The sequence below is a fragment of the Scatophagus argus genome, chromosome 5 (genome assembly GCF_020382885.2).
Source record: "Scatophagus argus isolate fScaArg1 chromosome 5, fScaArg1.pri, whole genome shotgun sequence".
In the NCBI taxonomy this organism is placed as follows: domain Eukaryota; kingdom Metazoa; phylum Chordata; class Actinopteri; family Scatophagidae; genus Scatophagus; species Scatophagus argus.
Window position 1 is genome coordinate 15,828,219 of NC_058497.1, and position 10,295 is coordinate 15,838,513.

Genomic DNA, 10,295 nt, shown 5'->3' on the forward strand with positions numbered 1-10,295 from the left:
AACTATGGACTATATAGTGAATATTTTATTATAATGGCAATGAGTCTTGGTCATTCTAGACAGTTTTGTGCTTGTGTGAAATTTAATATTTTTCTTATAATGTCAATAATGAATGATTTTAAGTTTGTTTTTACTCGCAATGTTCATCCTAAAGTTTGTAAGGCGTCAGGTTGCCTACACTTTTGACAGTGGCCCGCTGAACTACATTTTGATTGGAAACCTTTTTGGAAAATGTCTTAATAAAGCACATACAAAAACATAGGAGATCTGTCAAAACATGTGTTCGTGTCATCATGTAACTTCTTCCACAGTGTGACCAGTCAAGATAACATATCTGCTTGGAAGTCAAGAGTCAAGAGTGAAAACGGGTTAAATATTTCACATTTTATTGTGTTCTGCTCATACAGCTCAACAAACCGCTCTCAGACAAACTTAAACACTCATACTGTTAAGTACCATTTTGAATTGGACAGCAAAACCAATGACTTGAGTCACTTATATACTGTATGTAGCCACAGATTTATCCCGATGACATTACAAACATCATAAATGGTTACTATGTAACATACATAATGACATACAATATTTCATACATCTGCTCTGTATTGCTGCTGATCAGTTATTGGCCTGGAAGGAACAGATAAATAAACAGAGCTGAATGACAGGCTTCTGAAAAATAAGAAGCAAACATAGAATCAGTCGCTTTGATGATTTCACCTCATTTACTGTATCATTTCACAAGAGGAGAGAGTTCCAATATACTGACTGACAAATATGTATAATTATCTGTTTAAGGCCCTGACTGCAGTGGCAAAGAAAGACCCTGTGATCATCCAAATCAGTGGGTAGTGTATGGAAGATGTAGATCGGACACTGAGTAAACAACATCTCAAGCACCACGGATGCATTTACCTGCTCGATATCTTATTCACGTCACTGGTCTAAAGGCCATCGCATGGCAGGACTCAGGTGCTGTGTTTGGACTGTGTGTGTGATAAGTGCAATGTATAGTGGCACCACCCAACTTATTGCCGCAGAACTGTAACAGTAAAGTTTGATAAGTGAACAAACTGGCTTTTTTTTTTTAAACACTTCAGGTGAATGTTTTCAGTCAAGTGAAACCTCCAAAACCCACAGCCTGCATGTATCCAGTATAGGTTGGGTAATCAGTATTAATAGGCATTTGGTGTACTCTGTTAACATTGTTGTGGCATCAGGTGTATCAATGAGGAGCTTACAGAGCTCTAACAGTGTGATGGCTGGATCAACACCTAAAAATGTGGCACGAACAAGCTGGTGCAGAGAAATCACCAGCCCGTAGTAATACAGAACTGAACGACTACAACAGGTTCAAACCACAGCTTCTCATCCTCAAGAACTCACAGATAAAAAAAATTTATATTCATTTACATGTGATTGCAATCTAAAAGAAAATGAGTTAAAATAAATTTGATCGTTTATATATCTCATACTGGAGTTGCTTCTGATTTTTGGAAACAAGGTGCACAACTGGCTTTGACTTTCAACAGTAGATTTATCGCATCTTTGATTAGGGATTTAAACCGAGCAGCTTATATCGACTTCATGTTCTGATTTCAGAGAAATAAAAAGGATTATTCAGAAGTGTTGTGGGATAAAGTACAGTGTAGAACACAAAAAAATAATACACTTTGTTAAAGAAGGGTATCAAATCAGAGACATAGGAGGAGTATACTTTTAGTACATAACATCACTGTCTGAAGCCCTCCCCTCCACGTCAGCTCACATTTCCTTTGGACATGTCCAGTATGATATTCAGTCCATGTGCCATAAAACTTTATTAGCTCCATAATTTTTTGGTTGAAATGCTGGTTACAGTCATACAGGTATTGCTTCACTGAATTAAAGTCTTTCTGCCTGCCGTACCAGGGGTCGTCCAGGTGAACATAAGAATAGTCCTTACTCAATCCAACTCAGTCGCAACAAGCTGGCAGTTCCAGTTTTATCACCAGTCACAGGATCAACGTCTGCTTCCTCCCTACTGAACGCACACATACTTCTTCCACCAGGACTTGGAGAGCATCTTCATCTTATCTGCTGTGCTGCGGACCTTCCTCTCCCGTCTCGCTCTCCTGTCAGAGTGCCGCAGCCCCACAGCGATGGCTGCGTCAAACACCTCCTTCAGATTCTTTTGTGTCAGCGCCGAGCACTCAATGTACGTCACTGCACCGATTTTTTCCGACAGTGCTCTGGCGTCTTCCTCCAGCACCGGCCTCTCCCTCCGCCTTGCAAGCTCGATCAGCACTTTGACGTCCTGCCGCAGGTCGCACTGCGTGCCGACGAGGAGGATGGGGGTGAGAGGGCATCGGCGGCGGATTTCGGGGACCCACTTCTCCCAGACGTTTTGAAAGGAGGCAGGGCTGACCACGCTGAAGCAGAGCAGCAAGGCGTCAGCGCGGCTATAGCAAAAGTGGCGGAGCTTGTCAAACTCATCCTGATGGAAATGGAAACAGATAGTTAGTAACGTGGTGATGGGCGTGATTTATAAAAAACCCAGACTGACCACATGAGTGCTTGTTAAGTAATCGCTGAGGTCGAGGAAAGTGCATGAGGTCAACTCATGCTCAGGAAAGGGAACTGTGCTAATAACCATTCAATAAAAAACTGTCTAAATGGTGTTTATAATGTGCTAATATACAACATAAACATGCCCTTCCCACTCATTTATATAATCTGCAGTAAATATCTTAAATTAACACGTTGGAAGCACACAGCTTTGACTAACAAGGGCCTCCCACACCCTTGAGTACACAGATTAAGGTTGGCAGAAACCTAACACAAAACCCATCATTCCGTCTCTTAACCGTCTCCTTTCCAGCACATATCTCCCAATCCCACTAAGCTTACCGCGCCGGCTCCTTTTATTTTAAAACATCAGCAAATCTGAAGAAGCAATCTGTTATTTGAACATGTGGATTTGAAGCTCACCAAGCACAGTGGACGTAACCTATAAACTTGTAAGTTTCCCACACAGGCTTTGGCTGCAATTTGATCTGATGACGTGACACAGGCCCTACTGCAGAATGTACAGGCATCTGAGTATGGACCAAACTTCTTTATCAGCTTTGGCGGCAGCTGTTATCACTTTTCTCCAGTTTCTTTCTTTCTGGCTCGACTGTTTTTCTGGCGCTCATCTTTTTTTTTTCTGGCACACCCTAACCTGTTTCTGACAAAAGCCCCCCTCTTACGAAATTGCATAAGTGCAGTAAGTGCGTGCCGACTTTTATCTGCCCGTATTTTCCCAAGCTTGTCTGTGTGTGTGTGTGTGTGTGTGTGGTTTTTACACTGTGTGCAGCCTGCAACACTGTCAGTTTTTGCACGCATTAGGGGCTTGTTTAAATGCCTCGTTCCACTTTACAGCCAAGTTGTCTTTGATTCTGTGTAGAACTGGCATTGCCCTCGCAGCGCTTGTGAATGTCAAATATGCTGCTCCCAGGGCAGGGTTCTATTGAGCTGGATTACGAAACAACCACTCATGCTTTGGGGAAAATAAAAGCACTCTTTCAAAACCTGCTACTTCCAACATTGCCCAAAAGTGCCAACATAATAATGAGTCAGTAAGTTTTGCAAGCTCCCTGAACCACCCATGTTCTTCACAGCAGAGACAGACAGAAATATTTTCCAGGTGTTTTTTGTATAATCATCTCCAGTCTCTAACCTACAGGCTTTTCTCTCTCCTTCAGCACCCTGTCAATGCATCCGATCATATGAAGCAGGTATTATCATTACAGATGAAGACTGACAGCGGAGCTCAGGAATTTTGTAATTTCTATACAGACAAGCTACCTGAAATATCGGGCAAAAGGTCCTTATGAAGAATGAAAAGTAGCAAGTAAAGGCAACATGGGAGGCAACATCTGTAACTAATGAATAATTGAACAATCAAACAATGTTTTTTTTCAATTAACTGTTCATTTGTTTAACCTGTTTAATGTCTAAAAATAATGACAATGGCCCTCAAAAGGTCCTAGAACTCAGGATGTCGTGTACATGTGACTCATTTTATCAAACCAGCGGTCCCATGTTTAAAGGTTGATTTACAATTACATAAAAGCAAGAATAGCAACAAATCCTCACAAGTGAGAAGCTAGAAGGTTTGAATGTTTGAAGAATGTTTAGCATTCATGCTTAAAAATGACTTAAAAATGGACAAACTGTACTGCAGCTCTGTGACACTGTGCTCAGCGCTTTTAGCTAAATGTTAAGTCAGCAAGCTAACATGCTACACTGACAATGCTAACATTGTGATTTGCAGTACAACGTTTACCATGTTATTCTAATCTTGCATGTTAGCATGCTAATTAGCACAAAATACAAAGTACAGCTGAGGCTGGCGTTTTGAACACATCTGACCATAAATCAAAATGCTGGACAAATTCTAACCTGAGGATGGTACACGATGAAAAGCTAAGAGATCCACAAAGTAATTACAATTTAGCCTGAAGGCAACACGGATATTTGTACCTAATTTCATGACAATCCATCCAATAATCATGGAGATATTTAACTAAAAACCATAATTTGAACCTTATGGTGCCTCTAGATGAAGTCAGGGGGTCACCAAAGAGGCCTCATTCTGTGGGGGTCATGCATGTCTGGCCAATTAACACTGTCACTCATTGAGAGACGCCCCTAAAAGGCTAAAACATGAGATTTATATAAAAGATGTGGTACACTGTGTTCGTGTTTCAGCCGTGGCCTGGAGGTTGGAGAAGCAGCTTGTGACGGGCAGGAAAAATTTGGGTGTGGTGGAGTCATTAATGCAACAAATGCTCACCCTTCCATCAGCCGTCTGATGTGCCCTTGAGCAAGGCACTTAACTCTAAATTTGCTCCCTGAGCGCTTGATGCTGCCCACTGCTCCTGTGTGTGTTTCACTGCATGTAATTTTGCATGTGTGTGTTCAACTAAGGATGGGTCAAATGCAGAAGACAAATTCAGTGTGTGTAATTAAAAATATATATACTGCCAATAAAGCTGATTCTTCTTCTTCTTTCTATCTTGGGTGTCGCATTGTAGTGCAATATGTGTTTGTAAGCAAAACTCACCTGTCCTGCAGTGTCACACAACTGTAGCCTAACCGGGCTGCCATCCACCTGAACCACAGCTGTAAACACAGAAACAAACAGAGGAAATAAATCACAGCTGTCAACATTATTTTAAGTCTGTGTACACAATAAAGCCCCACCTGACACTTCAGAACTTCACACACACACACACAACAACCCACCATAATATTCTGCGGAATAAACAAAAAGCCTGCCAGTTGAAAACACAAAGACCCCCTGCTCAGCTCACCCAGCTCACAGACGACCCGCCCTGCCTTGCCCACCCACTCTGCCAGTTACTGTTGAGACCATAACACTTTACTGTTGCTCGGACCGCTCTGTGAGCTTTGTTCTCTATTGTGTTTTGACAGAGAGACCGTTCCAAGGTTGTCTAATGGGGGGGAGGGGGTTGTTTGCTCAGTGACTCTCTTCCAATAGGCCTCATTTCCTGATTTGGACCAAAAAAAAAAAGGTGGATGAGTCATCTTACAACGAGTTTCATTACAGAGCCGTTCATTCTTTTCAGAAGAGTGAGCGCAATGCAGAGGCAGCGGGCACATGGAAACATTTACAATACGCCTGGAGTGTGTGGCCGGTCATGCCGCCTGATCAAAGGGTTTGCTGGAACTATTCAAGTAGCAGGACAGGCATCATGTCACCCTGCTTTAGCAACAGCAAGGAGCAGAAAGAGCGGGAGGAGAGAAAAGACAGAGAGAGAGAGAGAGAGAGAGAGAGAGCTGCCATTGTGTAATCATTCCCTAATCCCTGACATATGATACTCCTTTGATTTTCTGGACCAAAACTCCCTCTTATCGTACCCTCTCCCAGCCTCCCAGTCCCCTGCGTCTCCTGCCACCTGTGGCATTGCGTAACTGCTCAGAAGTCAGCTTTCAAGTGGACGCTCTTGATTCCCGGGAACTGAGAGGTGACATCACCATTAAGGGTCCCCAAATGCACAATCACTCTCTGTCAGGCCGGGGCGAAAGACAATCTCTGCCTCTGAGCCCCTGCAACAGATGTGCCCGTTCCAGTATAGAGCAGAGGGCTCAAAGGGTCAAGGCTGACAACAATAGGCAGAGTTGTGCAATCCAAAACCCCTGAGCCGGAGACGCTTTCTGTTCCGTGGAGTCGTCCGAGGGTGGTGTGTGTTCTCACTGAGTGTTTTATGGGATTTCACCAAGTGGTTAGTTTTACTGCTTACTGCGGTGTAACGTCAGAGAATTAACTGTGATTAACAATAAAATGCGTGTGCAAGGCAGCGTACAGGATCCAGTGTCTGCTATTCGTTCCTTAATTCTAAATGAGCATGTAAAACGTGTTAATTTAATTTTTAATTTTTTTGTACTCTTGTATCCAGCAGTGACAACAATAGCTGTTAAATAAAGTCAGATTTTCAGAGTGTATAAAGAAAAGCTCAGGAGGGACTGTCTGAGGTTGTGATCAGGAAGCAATGAAGGTGATCAACAGGTCACAGGTGTACTTTTTCATAGCGGCACTGATACGTTTAAAACAAGTTCTCCGCTCATTTTGCAGTAAACAAAACTTGCCGGGACTAGCGAGACAGTTTGGAAAATTGGAGCTGCCAAATGGAAACCAGGCATGTGCATTAACACCGATGGAAGACAGATAACAGGAAAAACAAACACGTCTCTCATTACAATGGAATAACAGGGCAAACGGTGCTCTCAAAACATGCCAAGCTGATGAGGAGTTCAGTGACAAAAGTCTGTGGCATAAAGTGTGGGGAAAAGAAAAATGTAATTCAAGTGTCAGTTACCCCATTTAGCTCATGGGCTCCAATCTCAAAACACTATTCTGCACTGGACTTTTGCAGATATACAATTATATATCATCTTCGCATCCAGAGGGGTCAATGGGAGCCCCTGAACAAATAAATGAGAGGTGATATTCCCTGTTTATACAAGTTTATCCCCTTTTTAACATGAACGCATTAAGCAAATTGTAAAGAGCCAAGGAGTCGGGGGAAAAAGGAGGATTTTTCTTTTGCTTACCCGAGAAGTCATCAAATGCAGTAGGGACGTATTTAGTTGGGTATCCATTGGTTGTATAGCTGACCACCAGGCTGGTTTTGCCCACCGCTCCGTCTCCGAGCAGGATACACTTCAGCAGCCGCTCCTGCGCCTGCCCTGCCCGGGCGGGTGTGGGCTTGTGTGGGGGCACCGGAGGAGCCATGGTCCGTCCGTAATCCATGGTGACTGGAGGTGACATTCAATCGGCCAGCACTTCACCGCGCTCTCCTCGACGGGCAGATGAAGGAGCCACCATGAGAACAGGATTCCCTCCCTTCTCTTTACTTTTTTACTTTTCCTCCAACACGCTCGGAACTAGTGCGTAAAACCTCTCCTCCCGTCCTGCGCGCTGACAAATCCACTGTGGCAGATCCCCTTCAGGGCTACGGAACGGGACCGTGCAAGTTAACAATGCAGGGGCGGGTCTGAAGCGTTTTATCCTCAGATTGATTTGACTAATCCCACCCACTTCACCTCCCAGCTGCAGAGCGCTGAGCCGACTCAGGTGAACAAAGTTGAGCATTAGAAAATGTTTAATTTTTAATAAAATTTAAAGCATCCAGAAGACCATATGACTGTTTTAGTATCGAATAGAAAAGACCCCGCAATTTATTTTCTTCGTTTATTTTTACACATGAATAATTAATCTACACAGTATAACCATCTCTATCATTTTCTACAACCTACTGACTGTGAAATTGCCGTGAGCTTATTGAGTCTAACCCTGTGCAGGCAAGTCCAGACTCGTCCTCATCGGTGAGACGAGGACAACCTTGATGACCAATTTGAACATGACACGTAAAAAGCAGTGAAATTTCAAACCCACTCAGACCCCGTGACCCACTTCAATCTGAAGCCAGCTGAGCCTTGACGGGACAGCCGGTGGTGCCAGGCTGCAGTGACTGGAGAATGTATACAGCACGACCAACAGTCTGTTCAATCAGTGGATAACTGTACATAAAAATGGACAAACATTCAAAAGCAACTTTGGCTTTAGGTTTTCCTTGTTTCCTCGACCTGTCAGACTCACTTGGAAAAAATATTCAAAGTGATATCCTGGCTTTAGTCGCCCCCTGGTGGTTCATACCTGAATACCCACAAGGCAAGCGGAACAAGACTATGAGCCCGATTCAGCATGTAAATACCAGCGGTGGAGGAAGTATTCAGATCCTTTACTTGAGTTAAAATACTATTAGGAAACGTTAATTAAGCAAGACTATACAGAAGCAGTACACAAAGTGTTTAAAGTAAAAGTACGAAGCAAAATGTTATCTTTTGCTTAAGTGAGAAGTCAGCAAATGCAGCAGGGATGCTTTCATTTAATGATCTATTAAATCATTATTATGATTCACATGTTAACACAAAAGCAGGATTTCACTGTTGTAGACGGTTGAAGTTGAGCTATTTTTTAATTATTTTGTATCAAAATTGAACTGAGCGTTTCTCAAGTGATCAGTTTGATTGATTAAAAATCCTGTCCAATTCTTGTTCCTTGTCCAATAGTGCAGACTTCAATATTATTAGAAATAAATTAAAGTTATTATATAATTACAAGGAACAGCAGTAAATCCTCATGTTTCAGAGGTTGGAATGAAATGTTTGGCATTTTTACATGAAAAATAACTTCAACCATAATCAACTAATTAAGTAATCTCTGAATTGCTTCACAGGAGTTTAATTTATAACAAGGCGACAAGGAGATTTTACAAGTTGTTTATATGTTTACATCTTGAGCTGCTCACGTTGCAACCTCGACTGATGTAAAGGTCTGTTCACCTTTAAGCTTGTGATATGTTACAATATCTAACTAATTTTTCCATCCAGTCTCTAACATACTGAAAGTCTATCTGAAAAAGTCACACTATACGCTTGTTTTATCTTTTCAGAGTGTTTATTGTTTTCCAAGATTAAGACTGTAGTTATTTTCAAGTATACAAAATTATCGGTGTACTACTATAATGCATGTAATGCCCTACACTACATCTTAAGTCACTTCCTGATTTGAACTAATTTCCACACAGCAAATGTAAAAACCAAAGCATGTGGTAGCCTTGACTTGGTGAGACAATTCTTCAGCAAGTTTGGTTTTGTTTAAATATACTTTGACAAGACAGATCTCAGTGAATGAACCATTTTGTATATGCTGAGCCATGTAGGTGGGTCAAGGAAAATTAGTACCTTTAATTTCACTGTTATCACCATTCTCTTTACTGAACTTCCTGTGGGAAGAAATCCAAGACCAAGAAAAACATCTGCAGGAGTACAGAAAACTGCTATAGGAGGCCTGTGTGTGTGTGTACAACCAGTGTAGGTCCAATACAAAGCAGCACATGATGTCTAAGGCTAATGGGCCATCATGTCCGGGTTCACGGATGATATCTGTTAATATAAACGAAACTTTCACTGCAGCACACGAGTAAATGATGCGATAATAAGGCAAAGGAACAGACGCATTTTGGTAAGAGCTTTAAAAGCAAGTGCAAAAAGGGAAAACGTGGACTTGAAGCATCTGAGTATCCTGAATAGATTTATTCTTCATAGAACTGATCTGCCTCCAGGTCTGCGTAAGATACCTTGCCATGGCTCACATGTACTATCACACAAGTATTGTACACGTACTAAACACTACAGTGTCAGGAGAGTAACGGCGTGGAAACGTGAAGTGGTTTGTTACGGGGCCACGTTGCTGCGCTGCGAATCAGATCATGCTCCGTAACCTGCACTTTGAAAGGCACCTGCTGTATTTCATTCCCTCACATCACATTAAGAGCTCCGAGAGGATATCTGAAAGCACTTTTTTGCATCATCAGTCCACCCAATCCTAAAGTGAACGCTGACACCTTAAGTATGTCGTGCTCCGTCAATGAGGAACTTCCTGCTAAGTGAATTCATGATGAATAATAGTTACTGAACTCGCAGCAGAAGATTCAATCTGTCTGTCTCTCTGAATATGATGCTTTGACTTCCCATTAATGTCAATGAATGTTGAAAAAGCAGCACCCAGTGAGCTGTAAGTAACGTGAGAAAATAAGATGAAGAACTCAAACGAATGATCCATGAATGCCTGCGCATGCGGATGAGAAGAAAAAAAAAACGTATTGGAAAATAAAGAAGAAAAGTGACTTTAATTGCTTTCAAGGTTTCATTTCAGCAAGCCGTATGTCAGGAATCACACACAA

At 42.2% G+C, this 10,295-nt stretch overlaps 1 protein-coding gene across 1 annotated transcript; it reads right to left on the reverse strand.

Moving 5' to 3' along the window:
- Positions 1 to 369: 369 nt before the first annotated feature.
- Positions 370 to 7,537, reverse strand: rhoub (ras homolog family member Ub). The gene is made up of 3 exons (XM_046389171.1): positions 7,099 to 7,537; positions 5,087 to 5,145; positions 370 to 2,473 (listed from the first exon to the last, which is right to left on the reverse strand). The coding sequence occupies exons 1-3, from the start codon at positions 7,313 to 7,315 to the stop codon at positions 2,018 to 2,020; spliced, it is 732 nt and encodes a 243-aa protein (XP_046245127.1). The 5' UTR covers positions 7,316 to 7,537; the 3' UTR covers positions 370 to 2,017.
- Between the last annotated feature and the right edge of the window lie 2,758 nt (positions 7,538 to 10,295).

Bases quoted from the DNA above. Each gene is read 5' to 3' on its own strand.
- rhoub (XM_046389171.1), bottom strand. From the start codon at position 7,315: ATGTCACCTCCAGTCACCATGGATTACGGACGGACCATGGCTCCTCCG. The intron at 5,146-7,098 runs GTAAGCAAAAGA...CTGTGTTTACAG, and splicing joins TGCATTTGATGACTTCTCGG to CTGTGGTTCAGGTGGATGGC. The intron at 2,474-5,086 runs GTGAGTTTTGCT...CATTTCCATCAG, and splicing joins TGTGTGACACTGCAGGACAG to GATGAGTTTGACAAGCTCCG.